At 59.5% G+C, this 22,179-nt stretch overlaps 1 protein-coding gene across 2 annotated transcripts in view; it reads right to left on the bottom strand.

Annotated features, from left to right (window-relative positions):
* Nucleotides 1-5,165: 5,165 nt before the first annotated feature.
* Nucleotides 5,166-22,179, bottom strand: part of LOC140897322 (WAP four-disulfide core domain protein 2) — a 33,475-nt gene continuing 16,461 nt past the window's right edge. Inside the window, exons 1-4 of one of the 2 annotated variants that reach the window (XM_073309801.2) lie at nucleotides 19,305-19,563; nucleotides 18,896-19,030; nucleotides 9,000-9,153; nucleotides 5,166-5,357 (exon numbers count right to left, since the gene is read on the bottom strand). In XM_073309801.2, coding sequence (XP_073165902.1) covers nucleotides 9,002-9,153; nucleotides 18,896-19,030; nucleotides 19,305-19,392 — 375 coding nt within the window. In that variant the 5' untranslated portion in view covers nucleotides 19,393-19,563 and the 3' untranslated portion in view covers nucleotides 5,166-5,357; nucleotides 9,000-9,001. Of the gene's footprint in view, nucleotides 5,358-8,999; nucleotides 9,154-18,895; nucleotides 19,031-19,304; nucleotides 19,564-22,179 lie in introns of those variants that run through there. The other variant, XM_073309800.2, reaches the window with a different exon arrangement.

The following is a 22,179-nucleotide window of genomic DNA, read 5'->3' on the forward strand; positions in this document are numbered from 1 at the left end:
TGCTCTGCAACCTTAGATATCCCAGCCAAGCCGCTCCAGCTTGTCTGAACAGTCTCACCTGTCAGTCGGAACCCACAGCGCTCTGAGGGTCTGCTGCCCTGCTCGGGGCTGGCCACTCCGCTGGGCCGCCCCTTTGCCAAGCAGTAGCAGGCTTTGGGGCCTTGCAGATTGGTCTCCCATTGGAAGAGAAATCTGGAGGCAGAGTCTGGGTGCTGGGTGGAGCTTGTTTATTTATAGTACATACAGCAGTCCTGGAGCAGAGATGGTCACAAAGGGCATGCATGCTGCTTCCTCTTTTAGAGCACTCAGCTCCAACCCCAGTGCCCAGGAGGTGGTTCTAGTGAGAGATGAAGGCGGAGGCGAACTCCCCTGCTATTTGCAGCAGCTCACCCCACGGAAACGGAAGAAGTGCTGTGCTGCTAATCCTGCGGTGCAAAGACCATACCCAGCTTGCGCACTAAGAACAAGAACATCAGGCTAAGCAAACAGCACTATCTAGTGACTCCGGTTGTACCAGCTGTATCTTTGGTGAATAAATCAATGGCGCAGGGCCATGGTCCTCCAAAGACACCGACTACTCTCCTGTATGGTCCCTGTGTATTACATTCCATCCCTGCCCATTCTCACGGTTTGCTTGCCCTGCTGCCATGCTCTGAGCCGCTCCCCCACTGTCTCTGCAGAGGGTCCCTCGGCAATCAGGGAGAGCAGCACATACCTCTGTCAGGGAGGAGACAGGTTCTCATATGCCCAGTATTGCAGCACTTCTCGTTCCCTGGGCAGCTCCGGTCTGAGAGACAGTAGATCCTGGAGGGACGCACAAACTCAATCCTCCCTGCTGGACATTCACCCACTTTACCTGTAGCAGAGAAAGGAGACTGGAGCCCATCTGCGAGTGGCTGCACTGAGTGGACCCAGCTATATGGTTTGAGGAATAAGAACATAGCTACCTGCCTCCACCTGAGAGGACAGGTGGCGTCTGCTGGGCTGGGAGGCGACCACTCTCTGTACTCAAAGCTGCATAGATTCCCAGCCAGAAGGAACCACTGATCATCTAGCCTCACCTCCGGTATAGCACAGGCCAGGGACCTGCTCCCAAACAATTCCTAGCGTGGCTCTGTTAGAAAACCAGCCAGTGGAGTTAAAAACTGGTCAGTGATGGAGAATCCACCACAAATGCCGGTGACTGTTCCAACGGGCACTGTTAAAAATGTACAACACCCTATTTCCAGTTTGAATTTGCCTCGCTTCCACTTCCAGCCCCTGGACAGTGTTGGACTTTCCTCAGCTAGACCGGAGAGCCCCTTAGTGAATGTTTGTTCCCCAGGCCGGTACGCAAGAGACGGGGATCAGCTCACCCCGTTGTTAAGCTACATAGATCCAGCACTCATCTGTTACTAACCTCCTTTCTCCTGCCCCCACACAGGTGGCAGCGCGGCCCAGACGGCCAGGAGCCCCAGGGGGAGGAAGATGCCTCCTGACTCCATGGTGTGCCGGGAGCCGGGTCTGAGTGCCCGGAACTGAGCCAGGCCAGGATTTAAGCTGTGGCCCAGAGGGGGCTGGGTCAGGCCGGGGAGGGGCTGGCTCACCTGCCAGAGTCCAGCTCATTCTATTCACAGCGCGTTGGCTGGAGTAGCAGCGCTGGGAGCGGGGGCCGCGCTGTGGGCCTGCTCAGCACAATGTTAATCCGGATGTCGGAACAGAGCTGGGCAGGCAGCCCACAGCGCTCTCCAGGGAGTCTGCCTCCCTCCTGCTCTCCACTGCGTTCCTCTGTCTGGAGCGCCTCCTCCGACGCTTTGATGCCAGCATTTGGTTGCCCCAGGCCAGCCTGCTGTGATGGGCATACAAGTCACATGGTGCACCTTGCACCGCTCCCGGCCCCAGGTGTCTGGTGCGAACCTTCCCGCTGGGAACACCGGCTCTGTCTGGCCAGCTGTGCTGTCCATTCCAAGCGGCTGGTTCCCTGGGTCGTGCTGGCCAGGATCTAGCTGGACAGTGATGGTGCCAGGGCCGCAAGCCGTGGGGGCGCCGTTCGCGAGTGTTTGCCACGTTCCAGGCGGGAAGCGTCGTGGTGGCGGCCTGTTCTGCCCGCCTCCCGTGGGAGCCGAAATCCCCGCCCCGGTTGAGCTGCCTGGCAGAGACGCCAGTGGAGTGGGACGGGGGAGCAGGGGGAGCCCAGCTGGATTGCAGGGTGAAGGGGGCCACGTGCCGGGATTCAGAGTGGTCAGGATACACCAGGGCCCAGCCGGACCCGCAATGCCAGGCGGCTCTGCAAATGACTCAGGGTCCATGGAGTGTTCAGGGTCCCTGGGCACAGCTGCCCTCAAATACCTGCACCAAGCGATCGCCACCTTCGCCAAGAGCCATCCCGGTGCCTCCTGGCACTCTTCCTGCCTGCTGATGGGGTTAGGAAGAGACGTCCCCAGCGGGGTGTTCGCCAGGGGTCTGGGGTGTCAGGAAACAGGGTGTTGGCCATTCTCTGTGTCCAGACCCCTGCACACACCTGCCCTCTAGGGCTCTGCAACGATCATACACCCTTACCCCACCACCTAGAGACTTAAGAACTGCACAGGGGAAACTGAGGCACCCCTACACTATTCAGAGGAAACATGAACAGTCCCGCTTCATCACATGGGGCAGCCAGCTGGTGCCTGCAGCCTATCCCAACCCAGCCCCAGGGGCCTCCTCCTTTCTGCTGCCTGGGCTCTGCTGGGCCCCGTGCAAGGGGCAAGCGCCATCTGCACCTGGCAGCACACGCTGAGCGTAGCTGGTGTGACCACTGTGCAGGGATGGGCGTAGAGGGCAAAGACCTGGGCATGCAGTGACCCTCCCCCGCCTACTCAGGGGCAAGGGGAGGGACTCTGCCACACAGCGACACCCCCCCACACCTGCTAAGGGAGGGCCCTTTCCAGCGGAGGCTCAGACACGCCCATGTCTGGTGCCCACATCAGCCCATGTTGCACGCCTGCGATTAGCAAGAGTGCAGGTCTCTGATACACCCAGCCCATGCCAGCAGTGTGCAGAGCTGGGACCTGAGCCCACGCATCCCGCTGTGCCAGGGTCCAAGCTCCCCAGGGCTGGGGCTTCTGATCCCAGGGAGAGAGGAGACCAGTGTGTGCTTCAGCAATGGGGCCCGGCCTCTCCTGCTGCCTGGGGCTCGGTTTAAACAAACACTGAGCAGAGAACAATGCAGCGCTGCCAGCCAGCTTGGGACACTCTCCTCTCCCGCCGGGGCGTGGTCAGGCAGGGTGCTGGGCTCCTCCACCGCACCACAGGTGCAGGGCATCAGAGCCAGGCCCCCTTTAGCACTGAGCCCCAGACTCTCCTCAGAGACAGAGCCCCTGCAGAGACCGGAACGACTCCCCTGCCTCAGCTGGGCCTGCGGGCAGCCAGCGCGATGGGGGTATCTGTGCTCAGGGATGGTGGGGGCCTGGGCAAGGGTGGAACTTGTGGGCAGTGGTATTTCTGGCAGTGTGGCTGAGAAGGACCAGTGGGCCCCGCAGCCCATCCCTTAGCTGTGAGTCAGACCCTCTGAGGCCAGCCTGGCAAGGGTGGACCTGCTGCCTGGCCCTGGCAGTGCCCAGCCGTGGGGCCGGTGCAGCCCAGCCCTCTGGATGTGGCCCTTGCAGGTGCCAGAGCTGTCTCCATCCCTGTGGTCTGAGGCCTGGGGAGTCCTTTCCCCATGTGGTCAGGGCCCCTGAAGCCCAAGCAAGTGCGAGCCCCCCTCCTGGCAGCAGGGAAGGTGAGGCAAAGCCAGATGTACAGGGGTCAGGACAGCTTGGACGCCTGGAGTCCAGACGGGTCCCCGTGGAACGAGGGAATGAGCAGCAGGTGTCACCTCTCCCTGCAAAGGGCTCCTGTGCACACAGAGGCAGGTGGGCACCAAGCCAGCGTGGCTACGTGTGCCCCGGCTGGGCCTGAGATCCAGCCCCGGGGAGAATCACACAGGCAGCGCCCAGCAGGGGAGGGAATGACCAGTCCTGCTCCTGGGGGAACCTGGGCTGCCGGCAGCATCCCTTGGGTGCTCCTGCTGAGCCAGAATCCAGCCCCGTGCAGAGCTCCACAGCCAGGCCGGCCCAGAAAGCCAGCCCTGCCGCCCTTGGGGCCATGCCAGGCTGCTGACAGTGTGGGGCCCCAGGGCATGAGAGGCAGGGCGGGTAACAATGGGAGGGGTTCAGGTTTCCTCATTCCTTTGGCACTGGGTGCTGCTCGCCCTGCCTGGCTCCGTCCTTGGCCCCCTGCTTCCCTGGCTGTTGGCTTGCCCCCAGGAGCAGAACTGCGTGTTCCGCAGGCAGGGCCACCGGCTGTCCCGGGCAGAGGGGCAGGGCAGTGAGTTCCGGGAGTGAGGCACGTGAGGTGCCCTGTGTCGCTGACCAAGCCTGAGACTGGGGCCCAGACCCAGCCCAGCGGGGCCAGCAAAGAGCAGCTCAGGCTCTGCCAAGGCAGGAGTTTGTCTGCCCGCCCCAGGCCCTGGCCGTGGGGAGTCACGCAGCCAGGCAGCGTGCCAAGCCCCGTGGGGCAGGCTGTTCACAAGGAGCTGGAGTTGGGCTGGAAGCTGCAGGGCTGGGTTTTCTGCTGCGTTACTTCAGGGCCACTCCACTCGATGGGGCTCCATGGCCCCACTTGGGGCTGCTGCAAATGAAGTGCATTTGCCCGAGGGGTGCAAAGAGCCTATGCCGAGGCCGTCCCAGCCCTCGCTGCCCCGGTGTCTTACAACAGAGAGTCGATGCCGGGAACAGCTCCGCCCTCCGACCGTTACTGCCCAGGGGCCGGACAGAGGTTACAGCGCAGGAGGGGGCTGGACAAACTCAGTGCGTTGGGGAGAGCAAGATGTCCAACTGCAACTGCCCTGTCCTAGCCTGGCAGGACCAGGAGGATGACACGGGGCACATTCTCAGCCCCAGCCCTGGATTGTGCACACCGAGCTGCAACTGAGTGTAGCTGTATATTGAGCGTGTACCCATTTTGCAAGACAAACAGCCATTTGCACGGTGCAGATTGCTGGTGAGCACAGGTTTGGACACGTGCAATGTCTGTGGTGAGGCAGGGGTGCAGGACTGGAGCCTACGGGTGAGGCAGGTGTACGGGGGAAACGTGGGCGCAGGATCAGAGCTGGCCAGCTACCTGGCCCAAAGAGCTGGAGAAGATGCAGACACGACCACCAGAGCTGCAGGACGAGGCTGTTTTATTGGGGTCAGGGAGAGACTGGAGTCTGGATGTGCTGGTCCACGAGAGCCCTGGGCAGGGAGCTGGAGAGCAGGGCAGCTCCATGCTGGGGCACTGGGAGTCATGTGCAGAGCGACAGGCGTGTCAGAGAGCCGCTCCCCCTTTGCCTGGTGATGGGCAGATCTAGGAGGCATCTGCAAAGGGAAGGTCAAGCAATGAGGAGGCAGGGAGCGGGCTGTGAGCAGGACTCCTGCCCACCCCAGCACTGGGTGCAGTGATGGTGCCGACAGTGAATCGCCTCTTGGGTACTGCCAGCCCCTGCTGGCCTGCAGGCTGTGTCCTGGGACCCCTGACGAGCCCTACGCAGCGTAGGGAATCTGTATGGAGAGCCCTGCTGGAAGCCTGGGGCCGGCGGAGATCTTGGGAGGGTGAGGCTGGCTCGCGGTATCAGCCCTGCTCACAGTGACACTCTGGGCTAGGTCGGGATTGGGGAGATCCTCTCCTCTCCTGGCTCTAGAACGCCCCAGGGACAGGCTGGCCCCACAGGGCAAATGACACTGACTACCTGAGGGGGAGAAGTAGCAGATCTCCCTCCAGGTCTGGCTGTCTGCCCATCCTCGTGGCATCTGAGCTTCTCATATAGCTGTGCAGTGGGAAAGGAGGTCCCACAGTGCCTGGGAGCACTGGCCATGAGACCCTTGCACGGGAGATAGGGCGCGGGGTGCCCTGTCACCTACCTTCCCTGTAAGCGTCCCACCGTGCAGCAGCTCAGGGAACCCATGCCAGGGAACTTCCACAACTGGGGAGGGGCACCCCTCCCCCAGCCCCAACCTAGCCCGGCCACCAACCTGCCGTGGCCCGGACACCCCTCCCCCAGCCCGCCACGGCCGGGGTGCCCAGACCAGTCAGGGCGCCCCTCCCCCAGGCCAAACCCAGCCCCAGCCCTGGCCCGGACCTGCTGGGGGAGGGGCGCCTATCCTGCGGCCCCAGCCCTGGAGCTGCCACGGCGGAGAAAGGGACCTCTCCCCCCAGCCCAGGTGCTGCTGTGGGGAGAGAGAGCTGGGGGGCGGGGAGTCCTCTTTCCCCGCCGTAGCCCCGGAGTACCCTCCTGCACCCCAAACCCCTCATCCCCAGCCCCACCCCAGAGCCCACACCCCCAGCCAGAGCACGCACCCCCCCACCCCAACCCTCTGCCCCAGCCCTGAGTCCCCGCCCACACTTCGAACCCCTCAGCCCCACCCACGCCACATGAATTTTGTTCTGTGCACCAACCTGGAGGTGATGTGTCACATAACAAAATTCATTCTGCACATGGGTGGGAAACATTAGAGGGAACACTGCCTGCCACCCCACTCCATGCTGCCACTCCGTCCAGGAGCACACAGGACTGCTGTGCTGTCCACCCCGTGCCCCCGGAGCACACACAGGGATGCTGGACTATCTACCCCGTGCCCCCGGAGCACACACAGGGATGCTGGACTATCTACCCCATGTCCCTGGAGCACACACAGGGATGCTGGCTATCTATCCCAGGCCCCAGGAGCACCCATGGGGATTACTCCTGAGGGCATTCTGCACCAAAAAATTAAAAATTCTGTGCCAAAAAAATAAAAAATTCTGCAAGTTTTATTTGTCAATCAATAAATGCAGAGGCTCCAGCATGGCAGTGAGGAGCACAAGCCACTGGCTGAAAGAAGGTGGGAGATCACCCCACCCCCACCCCCAGGACATGACTCAGCAGTGAGGCTGTCCCTGACCCTGATACAGCACAAGGCCTGGACCGTCCCCAGAAACACCCTGGAGCCTTGCCCTTCTGCGCCAGGTGCACCAGGTGTGGGGCAGGTAGGCTCAACCAGGGAGAGTATCAGTGTGGGGGGATCCAAGTGTGGGGTGAGAGGGTTCTGTGTGGGACAATCTGGGGGCAGGCAGCTCAGTGGGGGGTCTTGGTGTGGGGGGATCTGGATGCACACAGGCTCGTTGTGGGGTTTCCGGGTGCACGGGCAATCGGACTCTGCAGGGGCTTCCAGGTGAAGGTGGTTGGGGCTCAGCAGGGGGTCTGGGTGCTGGGGGAGTGGAGCTCGGTGAGGGTCTGGGTGCAGCTAGCTGGGGGTCAGTGGCGTGGGGCTCTGGATGTGGGAGGTGAAGGTGGTACAGGGGGTGGGGTATCAGGGTGGGGATTTGAGTGCAGGGAGCTCAGTGGGGGTGGTCTGGCTGCAGGGGTGGGGGTCTGGAGGCAGGGAGGCTCCAGATGCAGGGATTGAGGTTCAGTGGGGTGGGGTTCACGTATGGGGAGGGCTAGGGGAGTTCTGGATGTACCAGGTGAGGCTTGGCAGAGGTGTCTGGGTATGGAAGGTCCGGATGCACAGCGGTTGGGTGGATGGGGGAGCAGTCCCCATACAGTAACCCCCTCCCTCCACATCTGAGGAGCAATGGGGGCAGGAAGCAGGGGAGAATGCTGAGCTTCCTGCAGCTGTGGGAGGTTTCTGGGGTTGGGTCTGACACAGCCCCAGACACTCTTGCAGGGGAAGAGGAAGTCCTGTCCTATCCTGCCTCCAGCCCAGCTGGGACGAGCAGCTGATCTCAGCTCAGGGTAGGAGCCACTGGCTGGGGTGTCCCCCACCCCGTGGCGATTTATCTCTCCCTGGCTGCTCTGGGTGCCTGACATGATGTACCTGTGCTGTTCGGGAGTGGTGCATGGCTGCTTCTGCAGCTTTCCTGAGCTTCCCTGACAGAAAGTCATTTTTCTGCAGGGAACCAAAGAAAAATCTGCAGTGGCGCAGAATTCCCCCAGGAGTAGGGGATGCTCTGCTATCTAATCCTGCGCCCCAGGGGCACACGCCGGGATGCTGGGCTGTCTGCCCCGCGCCCCAGGGGCACACGCCGGGATGCTGGGCTGTCTGCCCCGCGCCCCAGGGGCACACACCGGGATGCTGGGCTGTCTGTCCCGCGCCCCAGGGGCACACACCGGGATGCTGGGCTGTCTGCCCCGCGCCCCAGGGGCACACGCCGGGATGCTGCGCTGTCTGCCCCATGCCCCAGGGGCACACACAGGGATGCTGGGCTGTCTGCCCCATGCCCCCGGAGCACACGCGGGGATGCTGGGCTGTCTGCCCCGCGGCCCAGGGGCACACACGGGGCTGGTGGGCTGTCTGCCCCGCGCCCCAGGGGCACACACGGCGATGCTGGGCTGTCTGCCCCGCGCCCCCGGAGCACACGCCGGGATGCTGGGCTGTCTGCCCCGCGCCCCAGGGGCACATGCCGAGATGCTGGGCTGTCTGCCCCGCGCCCCAGGGGCACATGCCGAGATGCTGGGCTGTCTGCCCCGCGCCCCAGGGGCACACGCTGGGATGCTGGGCTGTCTGCCCCGCGCCCCAGGGGCACACGCGGGGATGCTGGGCTGTCTGCCCCATGCCCCAGGGGCACAAGCGGGGATGCTGGGCTGTCTGCCCCGCGCCCCAGGGGCACACGCGGGGATGCTGGGCTGTCTGTCCCGCGCCCCAGGGGCACACGCCGGGATGCTGGGCTGTCTGCCCCGCGCCCCAGGGGCACACGCGGGGATGCTGGGCTGTCTGCCCCACGCCCCAGGGGCACACGCCGGGATGCTGGGCTGTCTGCCCCATGCCCCAGGGGCACACACGGGGCTGCTGGGCTGTCTGCCCCACGCCCCAGGGGCACACGCGGGGATGCTGGGCTGTTTACCCCACGCCCCAGGGGCACACACCAGGATGCTGGGCTGTCTGCCCCGCACCCCAGGGGCACACGCCGGGATGCTGAGCTGTCTGCCCCGCACCCCAGGGGCACACGCCGGGATGCTGAGCTGTTTACCCCACGCTCACCTTTAAACATTTGGGCGGACACACGCCTGTTTGCGACAGCCGTTCATGCAGCACTTCATGATCCCTGGGCACTGCGAGTCCACTTTGCATTGGTTCCTGCACAGACCCAGTAAGGGGATTCCACCTGGCACCACTGGGCACGAGCCAGGTTTCACTGAAAGGGTGGGAGACAGTATGAGTTTCGCGTGCGGGTCCCCGGCCCATGGGCTCAGCAGACACACCCACCAGGGGGGTCAGGATTGGGAGCAGCGCTCGCTGCTCTGAAAGGAAAGTGTCTGCACCCAAGGGGCACAGCCTGGCTCCGGGGCTCTGTGTGAAGGAGACGAAGGGCCTCACTTTCCAATCGGCCTCCCTCTGTGCCCCTGCGTTGGCTGTGGGCAGCCCAGCGCCTGTGCGCGTAGCCAGCTCTGTGCGCACATCTTGTGCGTAGGGCCGGGTATGGAGATCTCAGGGCCTGTCTACGCTCAAAACCCTGCAGCGATGCAGCTGTACCGCCGGAGTGACGATGCCTATCCACACGGCCAGCAGGGGCGCGCCGGTTGCTGTAGCTCTTCAGCTCTCCGAGAGACCGAGCACTCTCCCGTCGACCTAGCGCTGTCTACACCAGGGCTAGGTCTAGCTGCTGCTTTCACACCCTGAGAGCTGTAGCCGGACCAAGGGGAATGCCTCATGGAGAGGGCCAGACAGCACCTGGAGGGCTGCAAGGGGCTGGGCTGCTCCAGTCCCTGTGAGGCCCAGAGGAGAGGCAGAGGCCTGCAGGGGATGAGGGAGGAGCAGGCCAGGAGCTGGGTGCAGGGGAGCAGACTGGCTGGGAACGGGGGTGCAGATAAATGAGGCTGAATCCCCCACTGAGACCCTGCCCCAGGCTGGACAATAATACCTCTCCACAAGAGAGCCACTTCCTGCAGGGAAATGGGGTGCGGCAGCCCCCTGCTCTGGGGGGACAGGGCACACCCAGCACAGTGGGGCTCCACGCTGAGCAGCAGCCCCCAGATACGCACCCACATGGACTGCACCTGGCACAGCCCGCGCTCAGAGCAGCTCCACTGGCCCCATCAGCAGGGGGGCAACTGCTCCGGAGGCTCCCCGGCAATGGCCTGGGGACCAAGGGGATGCACAATGCCCCCTGGAGGGCTGGCCTGTCTCTGTGCCCCTGCAGCAAAGCCATTTCTGCTCAGGATTTCCCCGGCTGATGAGCTGGAGGGGCCCCGTCCCCACAACTCCCCCCAGAACTGGTACAAACAGGCCCTGAGCGTCAGAGCCTGCAGGGCAGCCAAGGGTAGAATTTGCTGTGACCCCAGTGCTCCCCCACCGACTCCAGACGCGCACCGAGCACCTCAGGGGGCTATTACCCGCTATGGCTCTGGAGGCTGGCCCCGACCCCCTCACTGTCACTGAGGGGCTGCAGGCATCAGTTGCGCTCCCAGCAAATTCCCGGAAGGCCGTGCCAGAGCTGGCTCCTAAACTGAGCTGCCCCCCACTGGGAGGCCCGGCTGGGACCTGGGCATGTGCGGGCATGGCTGTGTGCAGAAGGGGACTGGACCCGAGCCAGCTCATCCTTTCTGGCATCGTTCAGTCCCTGACAGAAACAGTAGCTCCAGGACACCTGGTTCCAGGCTGTATCAGCCGCTGGGTGCTTTGTAGGCAGAGACAGGTTGGGGACCCAGTGTGAGGAACTGCGGGGCCACCTCGGCTGTGGGCTGTCAGGGTGGTCGAATATTAGCGAGGGACCTGGGCAGGCTGGGAGGGATAATGTCCAATCTAGGGCTTCTCCAGACAATAGACTGATCATGGAATCATAGAATATCAGGGTTGGAAGGGACCTCAGGAGGTCATCTAGTCCAACCCCCTGCTCAAAGCAGGACCAACCCCCAACTAAATCATCCCAGCCAGGGCTTTGTCAAGCTTGACCTTAACAAAAAATATCTAAGGAAGGAGATTCCACCACCTCCCTAGGTAACACATTCCAGTGTTTCACCACTCTCCTAGTGAAATAGTGTTTCCTAATATCCAACCTAAACCTCCCCCACTGCAACTTGAGATCATTGCTCCTTGTTCTGTCATCTGCCACCACTGAGAACAGTCTAGCTCTATCCTCTTTGGAACCCCCCTTCAGGTAACTGAAGGCTGCTGTCAAATCCCCCCTCATTCTTCTCTTCCGCAGACTAAATAACCCCAGTTCCCTCAGCCTCTCCTCATAAGTCATGTGCCCCAGCGCCCTAATCATTTTCGTTGCCCTCCGCTGGACTCTCTCCAATTTGTCCACATCCCTTCTGCAGTGGGGGGACCAAAACTGGATGCAGTACTCCAGGTGTGGCCTCACCAGTGCCGAATAGAGGGGAATAATCACTTCCCTCGATCTGCTGGCAATGCTCCTAGTAATACAGCCCAATATGTTGTTGGCCTTCTTGGCAACAAGGGCACACTGCTGACTCATATCCAGCTTCTCGTCCACTGTAATCCCCAGGTCCTTTTCTGCAGACCAGTCCCACTTCTGTTGGTTAGAAGGTGTGACGAAGTAGAACTGTTCTTAATGTTTCCTCTGAATATTGTGGAGGTGCCTCAGTTTCCCCTATGCAGTTCTTAAGTATCTAGGGGGTGGGGTAAGGGTGTATGATCGTTGCAGAGCCCTAGAGGGCAGGTGTGTGCAGGGGTCTGGACACAGAGAATGGCCGACATCCTGTTTCCTGGCAACTGATGGCCTGGGCCCTTCCCCCCTTCAAGGTGAGAGATAAAGGGTTGGAGAACAAAGGAATCAGGTGCCCTCCTGGCCCGGAAAGGGACAAAGCCCAGAGGAGGAGGGGCTGGAGGGGGAGTCAGTTTTGGGGCTGGCTGGGACATGGAGTGAAGTGCAGACGTGGTTGTCTGGCTCACTGCCCCCCAGAATGGACCCAGCTGAGGGGTCCTGTTCTCTGCACCTACAAGCTCTGTGTTAGACCATGTTCCTGTCGTCTAATAAACCTCTGTTTTACTGGCTGGCTGAGAGTCCCGTCTGACTGTGGAGTTGGGGGGCAGGACCCTCTGGCTTCCCCAGGACCCCGCCTGGACGAACTCGCTGTGGGAAGCGCACGGAGGGGCAGAGGATGCTGAATGCTCCGAGGTCAGACCCAGGAAGGTGGAAGCTGTGTGAGCTGTGTGTCCTGCAGACAGGCTGCTCCCAGAAAGGAGACTCCCCCAGAGTCCTGCCTGGCTTCGTGGGGAGCCGTTCCAGAGCATCGCCCGGGGACGCCGTGACAGGGTCCGGTATGGGAACCTGTTAAAGCCTGTCAGCTCTGGGTTCCAGGCGGTCAGGCCTGGTGGTTGGAGCCAGGTGTGGAGTTGGAATGGGGCTGAGGGCAGTACTGAAACTGGGGTCCAGGGGCAGGCTATGGGTCAGAGTCGGTCAGTCTGCAGATAAGCCAAATCAGGACTGACGCTGGCGTCCGGATGCAGGCCGAAGGTCAAAGGCTGCTTGGAGTGAGTGCGAGGGCTTGGGGGTCAGGCGGTGGGTGGAGCGGGTCTGGTCAGAGCTGGGCCAGGACAAGGCTGGAGGGGCTGGAAGAGGCAGTCAAGGCTGGGCAGGACCCGGCACCGCGGGAGCCTGCGAGGCGGCTGGGGGTCTGGCCGGGCAGGGCTGTTGCACAGACGGAGAGTTCTCCGGCGGGGTGAGTGGGACACCTGTGTCTGGCGGTCACATGCCCCAGCCGGGCCCCAGGGTGCATCATGGCACCTGTTGAGGCTCTTGCACCCGCCCACCTCTAACGGCCCCTCCCCCAGCCTAAGGGGCGGAGCTACTGGACCCGGGTCTCAACTGCATTCGGGGCACAACCAATGGAAAAACAGGGACAGGAGTGAGGGTCACAGGGTCAAAATCAGGGAACCAGAGGGGGAGACCGAGCAGAGACCCCCGGACAGCACCCACTGCTCCTCGAAGGCATCTGGGAAGCCAGTGGACGTGGCCCAGAGGGACTCTGCCCGGAGCCGTGACCTGAGGAAAAGGACGTTCAGATGCAGAGTCTGTGGCTGGCGGGGGCTATATGTGCTGGGTCTCCCCCCCCGGCCCAGGAAAGGGACTCCTGTCCCCGCCTGCTGAGAGCCCACTCCATGTCCCTGCTGGCCCCTCGGCAGGACTCCCCGCCTCTCTGGGGATTATCCCCAGGCAGAAGGTTGATCTAGCACTGCAAGTAGCTTGAGTGTTCCCTTTCTTACAGACTCATAGACTTTAATGTCAGAAGGGACAATCCTGATCCCTCTCTGCTCATGGCAATTCCTCGCCTTCAGGCATTGCTCTCCTGGCCTTGCCACCTCTCTTCTCTCACCCGCTCCAGCAGCTGCCTCAGTAGCTGTTCTTGGGCCGTAGTTTATTTTCGGCCCACCAGCATTGTGTGTCCCCAGCCTGGAGATGGGACCGAGTCTCACAGAGGTGCAGCGAGCAATGCACATGGGCTGGGGGAGAAGGGACTCCTGGTTTTCCGGAGCCCAAACACGTCCCCCCCGGCCTCCCTTTGGCTGGGAGGAGGCTGCACGGTTTGCTGGGGTACTCTGAAGGGGCTGGGGGTTGGAGGAGCAGATATAAGCAGCTCTTGAGTCTCTTTCGCCTGCTATGGTGACTGACAGGCAGAGCACAAGGGCTTCCTGCCTCCCCGCGGGGTGTGGGGCGTGGGGCTGCCTGCCTGCCACAGCTTCCAGAGCAAGTGGGGCAAAGTGCAGCTGCCCTGTGCCCACTGGATCTGAACAGTCAGCCTGGCACATTGCATGTTGGGATCTGTAGGGCCTGACTGGGGGTCTCAGACTAGTTTAACAGCACTGTAACTCCACGCACCTCACTGGGCCCCTCCTGTCCCCCTGCTGCACAGGCTTGTAGGTGACAGAAGAGCTAGCCAGAGCTCAGGCTGCAGTCTGCTTCCCAGCCAAACCGGGCTCAAAACTGAGCGAAGTCTGGGCAACTTCTGCTCAGAATAACTGCAAATCCCCGGGGGCCAGGAGGGGGATCGGGAGCATGGGGCCATGCATCTCTGCACAGGAGAATACAAACTGCCTTCAGACATGCCTGTCTGCCTGAGTCTGAGCCCCACCCAGGGCCCCACCTAATAAGAACATCAGAACGGCCACAGTGGGTCAGACCAATGTCCATCTAGCCCATTATCCTGGCTTCTGACAATGGCCAGTGCCAGATACTTCAGAGGCAGTGAACAGAACAGGGCAATTATCGAGTGATCCACCCCCTGTCATCTACTCCCAGGTTCTGGGAGTCAGGGGTTTAGGGACATAGAATCATAGAATAGAATCATAGAATATCAGGGTTGGAAGGGACCTCAGGAGGTCATCTAGTCCAACCCCCTGCTCAAAGCAGGACCAATCCCCAATTAAATCATCCCAGCCAGGGCTTTGTCAAGCCTGACCTTAAAAACTTCTAAGGAAGGAGATTCCACCACCTCCCTGGGTAACGCATTCCAGTGTTTCACCACCCTCCTAGTGAAAAAGTTTTTCCTAATATCCAACCTAAACCTCCCCCACTGCAACTTGAGACCATTACTCCTTGTCCTGTCCTCTTCTACCACTGAGAATAGTCTAGAACCATCCTCTCTGGAACCACCCCTCAGGTAGTTGAAAGCACCTATCAAATCCCCCCTCATTCTTCTCTTCTGCAGACTAAACAATCCCAGTTCCCTCAGCCTCTCCTCATAAGTCATGTGTTCCAGTCCCCTAATCATTTTTGTTGCCCTTCGCTGGACTCTCTCCAATTTATCCACATCCTTCTTGTAGTGTGGGGCCCAAAACTGGACACAGTACTCCAGATGAGGCCTCACCAATGTCGAATAGAGGGGGACGATCACGTCCCTCGATCTGCTCGCTATGCCCCTCCTTACACATCCCAAAATGCCATTGGCCTTCTTGGCAACAAGGGCACACTGCTGACTCATATCCAGCTTCTCGTCCACTGTCACCCCTGGGTCCTTTTCCACAGAACTGCTGCCTAGCCATTCGGTCCCTAGTCTGTAGCGGTGCATTGGGTTCTTCCGTCCTAAGTGCAGGACCCTGCACTTATCCTTATTGAACCTCATCAGATTTCTTTTGGCCCAATCCTCCAATTTGTCTAGGTCCCTCTGTATCCTATCCCTGCCCTCCAGCATATCTACCACTCCTCCCAGTTTAGTATCATCCGCAAATTTGCTGAGAGTGCAATCCACACCATCCTCCAGATCATTTATGAAGATATTGAACAAAACCGGCCCCAGGACCGACCCCTGGGGCACTCCACTTGACACCGGCTGCCAACTAGACATGGAGCCATTGATCACTACCCGTTGAGCCCGACAATCTAGCCAACATCCAGAGCATGGGGTTGCGTCCTTGACCATTGTGACGTTATGAGTGTAATATATCTCACTGAAAGGTGACAGGGCCAGAAAGAGTTAATTAACTCACAGACTGACCTGACCTATGGCCAAACTTTAAAGACTGGTTAGGAAGAGATGGAAATGGAGAGAGCTTTGAAATGCAAGTCTGCATTGTTAGAGGTAGAAGGGGAGATGTTTGCTCAGGTCTTGTGATGTCAGCAAACAAGTCTTGTCGATGGCTATAGCTTTGATTCAAAGATCAGTAAAGGACTATTAATATTTAGGAAGACACTGGAGTGAAATAGTACTGTTGTCTATATGTCACTGGGAAGGTTGTGATAGCCGGTATCTGAACTGTTGAATGGATAAATTACCCTGTGCTAATTGCCAGGATGTTTGGAAGAAGGAAAGTTAAGCCGATTGTTTTCTCAGGCCAAAAGGCTGCAGGAAATGTATAAAAACCTTGGGACATGATCCCTCTTCATCTCAGATCTGCTTTGGGTTTCAAGAAGGGGAAACCCTGAGCCCTAAGGATTGAGATCCCCAGTCACTGACTGGAGTCACCCTGAACAGGGACATTGGACTATAACCTATGGGCTATTTCTAAAAGGAATTTTGTCCACGACAAGCTCAGCTCTGCTCTGTATCTGAACCTCAAGAATTGAACTCAAGTCTGTCTGTATATTGATCTTTTAACCAGCACGCTCTCTCTTTTCTTTTTTAATAAATTTTAGTTTAGTTAATAAGAATTGACTATAAGCGTGTATTTGGGGTAAGATCTGAGTTATTATTTGACCTGCGTCTGGGGCTTGGTCCTTTGGGGTCAGGAGAACCTTTTCTTTTCTATGATGAAATAAGATTTTCAGAATTTATCATCCTATGTTTGACAGGTGTGTCTGGATGGAGCCAGAGGCTGGGCACTTTAAGAGAACTGCGTTGTTTGGACGTCTGAGTACCCAGGGAGGGGCTATAGAAGCTGTTTTGTGCTGGTTTGGTAAATCTAAGAACTGGAATATCCACCAGCGTTTGGGGTTTGTCTGCCCCATTCTGTTTGCAGTTCACCCTGATTGAGTGACCTCAGCAGGCTCCCACGGGCAGCCCCGTCACAACCATCTTGACTAATATTGATGGACCTAACGTCCAGGAACGTATCTAATTCTTTGTTGAACCCAGTTATGCTGTTGGCCTCCATAACATCCCCTGGCAACGAGTTCCTCTGACTGTGCGTTGGGTGAAGACATACTTCCTTTTGTTTGTTTTAAACCTGCTGCCTATTCATTTCATTGGGTGATCTTGGTTCTTGTGTTATATGTAAAGGTAAATAACACTTCACTTCCTCCACTCCAGCCATGATTTTATAGATCTCTGTCACATCCCCCCACAGTCGTCTCTTCTCCAAGCTGGACAGTGCCAGTCTTTTTAATCTCTCATAAATCGAAGCTGTTCCAGTCAAGCGGAAGCTGAATTGAAGCTGTTCTATACCCCCAATCATTTTTTTGCTGTTTTCTGAACCTTTTCCAGTTTTAATATCTCTTTGGTAAGATGGAGGCAACCAGAACTGCACGCAGTATTCAAGGTGTGGGCGTACCACGGACTTATATAGTGGCATCATGATATTTACTTTCTTATTATCTATCCCTTTCCTAATGGTTCCTAACACTGTTCGCTTTTTTGACTGCCGCTGCACATCGGGTGGTAACAGCTAATTTAGACCCCATCGTTTTTATGTAGAGTTGGGATGATGTTTTCCAATGCGCCTTACTTTGGATTTATCAACATTAAATTTCATCTGCCACTTTTTGTAAGATCCCTTGGTAACTCTTCGCAGTCTGCTTTCGACTTCACGCTCCTCAGTAATTTTGTATCATCTACAAATTTTGCCACCTCACTGTTTACCCCTTTTTCCAGATCATTTATGAACATGATGAACAGCACCGGTCCAAGTACAGATCCCCGGGGGACCCCACTATTTATCTCTCTCCACTGTGAAAACTGACCATTGATTCCTACCCTTTGTTTAAGTGAGCTGTAGCTCACGAAAGCTCATGCTCAAATAAATTGGTTAGTCTCTAAGGTGCCACAAGTCCTCCTTTTCTTTTTGCGAATACAGACTAACACGGCTGCTACTCTGAAACCTATCTTTAACGAGTTACTTATCCCATGACAGCTTACTTTGCTTAAGAGCCTTTGGTGAGGGACATTTGTCAAAGGCTTTCTGAAAGTCCAAATACATTATATCCACTGGATCATCCTTTTCCACTTGTTTGTTGACCCCCTCAAATAATTGTAACAGATTGGTGAGGCATGGTTTCCTCTTACAAAATCCGTGTTGACTCTTCCTCACGAAATCTTGTTCATTTGTGTGTCTGATAATTCTGTTCTTTACTATAGTTTCAACCAATTTGCCTGGTACTGAAGTTAGGCTTACAGGCCTGTAATTGCCAGGTGTTACATTTGCTACCTGGTGCAGCTCCAACCCGGAGCCCCAGCTCAGGAACTGGGCAGCGCCCAGCGCAGCCCCCACCCAGGCCCTCAGCTCAGGAACTGTGCAGCGCCCGGCGCAGCCCCCACCCAGGCCCTCAGCTCAGGAACTGTGCAGCGCCCAGCGCAGCCCCCACCCGGGGCCCCAGCTCAGGAACTGGGCAGCGCCCGGCGCAGCCCCCACCCGGGGCCCCAGCTCAGGAACTGTGCAGCGCCCGGCGCAGCCCCCACCCGGGCCCTCAGCTCAGGAACTGTGCAGCGCCCGGCGCAGCCCCCACCCGGGGCCCCAGCTCAGGAACTGTGCAGCGCCCGGCGCAGCCCCCACCCGGGGCCCCAGCTCAGGAACTGTGCAGCGCCCGGCGCAGCCCCCACCCGGGGCCCCAGCTCAGGAACTGGGCAGCGCCCGGCGCAGCCCCCACCCGGGGCCCCAGCTCAGGAACTGGGCAGCGCCCGGCGCAGCCCCCACCTGGGGCCCCAGCTCAGGAACTGGGCAGCGCCCGGCGCAGCCCCCACCTGGGGCCCCAGCTCAGGAACTGGGCAGCGCCCGGCGCAGCCCCCACCCGGGGCCCCAGCTCAGGAACTGTGCAGCGCCCGGCGCAGCCCCCACCCGGGCCCTCAGCTCAGGAACTGTGCAGCGCCCGGCGCAGCCCCCACCCGGGGCCCCAGCTCAGGAACTGTGCAGCACCCGGCGCAGCCCCCACCCGGGGCCCCAGCTCAGGAACTGGGCAGCGCCCGGCGCAGCCCCCACCCGGGGCCCCAGCTCAGGAACTACAGTGCCCGGCCTGGTGGGGGCCCTCCCCCCACCTGGGGCCTGCAGGCACCGCCACTTAGCACAGGTGCTGACCAGAAGCCCAGCACGGTGGAGCTGAGCTGCACACAGCAATCCCTGCGTGTTGGAGAGACGTCCCCCAGCTCCCTTCACACCCCCCGGCCTGTGTCAACTGCTACTTCCGCACGACCCGGCCACTCAACACACCTGGCAGTGTCAGGTGGAGCCCAGGTCAAAGTGCTCCCAGCCAGTTGCCCCCTGGGCAGGGCAGTGGCGGGGACACAGTGGGCCGGGCGACCCGCAGGAGCGCTAAGGGGGCGCGTTACCGTTGGGGATCTGACAGGACCAGCCGCAGCCTGTCTGGCAGCACTTGAGGTTCTCCTCACAGTCGCTGTCGGTCTGGCATTCCTCCGTGCAGTTAGCCGCCTCCACCACTGTGTCTGGGCACACGCCCTCTTTCTCTGAAACAGGAAAGGCCAGGGTCACGCTGGTCCCAGGGAGAGGGCCAGGCTGTGGGCCCAGAGTCCCCGAGGACCAGGGCCCACGGACATTGTTCATGGTGAGAGCTCTGGAGCACCCGCAAGCTAGAGCGTGTGGGGCCAGGTCCTGGCTCCATCCTGGCTCTTGATGCACCAGACCCCCTCCCCCCCCGGGGGCCCTCCAGCCAAAGCGCTGCGTACATAGGACCGGTGCCCTCGGCGGGGACATGGGCTGGGGCGTGGCGTTCCTACTCACTTGTAACGTTGTGGCCAGATGCAGACGACAGCTCGGCCCAGAGAGCCAAGAGCCCCACGAGGAGGACCATGCTGCTGGACTTCACCATGGTGCTGTGGGGAGCCAGCTCCGACTGTCCAGACCGACCCAGGCTGGGCTTTAAGCTTTCCCACAGGTGGGGCTGCAGCCAGGGAGGGAGGGGACTGGTTCCCAGGTGATTTATAGGGAAGGGGAGAGTCGCGCTCCCTCTTCATTCCATTGCACAATCCGCGGGTATCAGGTATCTGCTCTGGCCCGCCTGCGAACCAGGAAGTGAGAGCTCGGAAGGGACCCAGCATCTTCTGTACACAGTGGGCAGGCTGACAGCAAGTTGCTGCAGCTCCTGGGCAGCCCCCTGTGGCCACCGCCGGCCCCAGACAGGTGGAGGCCAGGGCGATTCAAGAACTTGCTTCTCATGCAGGTTTCCTGGGAGCAGCTGGGGTTTGCAGCTCCCCCAGGGGTGTTTCTGTGGGTGACACATCTCAGGGGCTGCTGCATCCTGGTGAGCGGGAGAATCACAGGCTGAACATGCTCCGTGCGTCGCCGAGCGTGGCTCCGAATAGCTGTGCCCTCGTGGCCCATCGGGACAGATGGCTCAGTGTCTGAGAGCTGGGGCAGTGGGAGCAGCCTGGGTCCCCCCAAACTGCAGCAGGTTGGACACAGAAACCCAAGGACTGTGGTTTCATCGAGTCACAGAACTTAAGACAAAAAGAGACCCTTAGATCATCCAGTCTGGCCTCCTGTAGCTCACAGGCCACAGAATTTCTCCTGGCCCTCCGGTACTGAGCCCAATCACCTGTGTTTGACTAAAGCACCTCCCAGAAAGGCTCCAGCCTGCATTGGAAGCATCAAGAGAAGGAGACTTCACATTTCCCGGGGGAGTTTGGTCCAGTGGCTGATCCTGCACTGTTAACAGTTTGTGCCTTCCGCCTGACTGGAACGAGTCCGGGTCTAGCTTCCAGCCACTGGCTCCTGTCCTGCCTTTCCCCTGCAATACCTGGGAGTTTCTCTCCATGAAGGGAGGTAACTGAGGACACTGTTGAATGGCGTGGGGCCTAGACCTGATCCCTTAGCAACCCCCTTAGAAACGCCCCCCTGCACTGACGCTTCCCTGGTTGGGTTGTGGCAGGGGTGCACTGACCCCCGACGGCTTGCGGAAATCACTCCCCCACAGCTCCACTGTGCAGCCTCCGGGGTGGAAAGCAGCTGCCACTGTGCTAGCAACACTCCCGCCTCCTGTTTGGGAGGGGACAGGAGGAATCCGCTCTGCGGCTGAGACTGCAAAACCTGTACGAGCTAAAGGTGTGACGGGGCGCAAGAGAGCTGACATGATCGCAGGCCCTCGGAGAGCACGGTGATGGACTCACCCGCCAAGAGCTCAGCGCAGCTCCCGCTGTCCCAGCTCAGGGGAAGTGGGGCAGTTTGTCTGAACCAAAAGCCTGTGAGCACTGGGCTGGGAGTAGCAGCCGCTGCGCCCATCCCTGTGGCCACCCAGAAGCAGCGTCCTTTCACAGACCTGAATGAATTCAGCTTTTCAGTGCTCTCAAGAGGGAAGGGAGGGTGTTGTCACCCCATGTTATGGAGCGTGGCAGGTGAATGTCCATGTCTTCTTAACCCCATGTCTCAGGTGGGGAAACTGAGGCACAGCCAGAGACTGACTTGCTCCAGGCAACATTGGACACGGAAGCAGCATCTGCTGCAGGCAGACGTGTCCGTGTCACAGGGACATGGCACAGGCTTTGGGCACACGTCTAGGCTCTGGGCGAGCTCTCGAGGCTCTGAGGTCACACGGAGTTTGGCAGCACTGTCCCTGTGCATACTGCCAAGTAATTTAAAGTCCAGAGTCAACAATGAGGCAAGGTGTGGAGCAGCTGTAAATCAGTGGGCTGTTTGCTCTCGCACACACTGCTCGGGGAGTGAGGGAGCGTTTATGGAATAACAAAGCCAGGGTTGACACCCAGAAGCACCGCAGGAGAGGGTGAGGAGAGGGCGCTTTCACATAACCTGCACCGTACCAGGACTCCGTCAGAGCAGAGGGAAGGGGAGGACAAAGCAGGGATGAACCCCATAAATCCTTCCCCATGGCCCCATGGGGAGGGGCAGCAGCCAAGTGGTGATCCATGTGTGGGGAGCATGCCAGCGGAGGCATGCTCCCAGATTACCTAGGTGTGCAATTGAGTATCTGATCTACACACAGTCCCAGCGAGGTCATGCACAGGCCAGAGACCTACATGCCCAGCTGGGGTAGCTGATTGCGGCGCTGAGGCGCACAGATTGCATGTCTTTGTCTGATGTCTGGAGCAAGCGTCAACACCAGGCAACGGTGAGGTCCTTACACCAGGACTTGGGCCGTGGGGAAGAGCGACGCCTCAGCACCATTCAGCTGCATCATGCAGATCCCGACGGCTTTACGCCTGCAATAGGGTAACACTGTCCAGCCCTCGTACCCCACAGCAGCCAATGACAGTTACCTTGGACGACGTAATGCTTCTAGCTTTGGTTTCTATTGGCTGGGTGCTGTTGTCACTCAATAGCCTTGCTAGAGAGCTGCGTGGACGGTGCTCCGGTTTCTCTAGCTTGGAGCAGACTCTGGTTCTACTGGTGCAGCTGAAGCAAGGGCTCTCTCTGAACTAGCCAAGTGGTGCCCGTTCACGTCCCCCTCCAGGCACAACAGCACCTGGGGTTGGACTGGAGCACAGCAGCTCCTGGAGGGCTCTCCACATCCCCATGCTGGGGAGGATGGCGGGGGGCCCGTTTCCACCAGAGGGACTGGTGTAGGTACATGGACATCACCCTGTGGCATCTGGGGGAGCCTAAGGTGACCTGAGACAATCCCCAGGAGTGGCAGGCAGGCAGG

The sequence above is a fragment of the Lepidochelys kempii genome, chromosome 13 (genome assembly GCF_965140285.1).
Source record: "Lepidochelys kempii isolate rLepKem1 chromosome 13, rLepKem1.hap1, whole genome shotgun sequence".
NCBI lineage: Eukaryota > Metazoa > Chordata > Testudines > Cheloniidae > Lepidochelys > Lepidochelys kempii.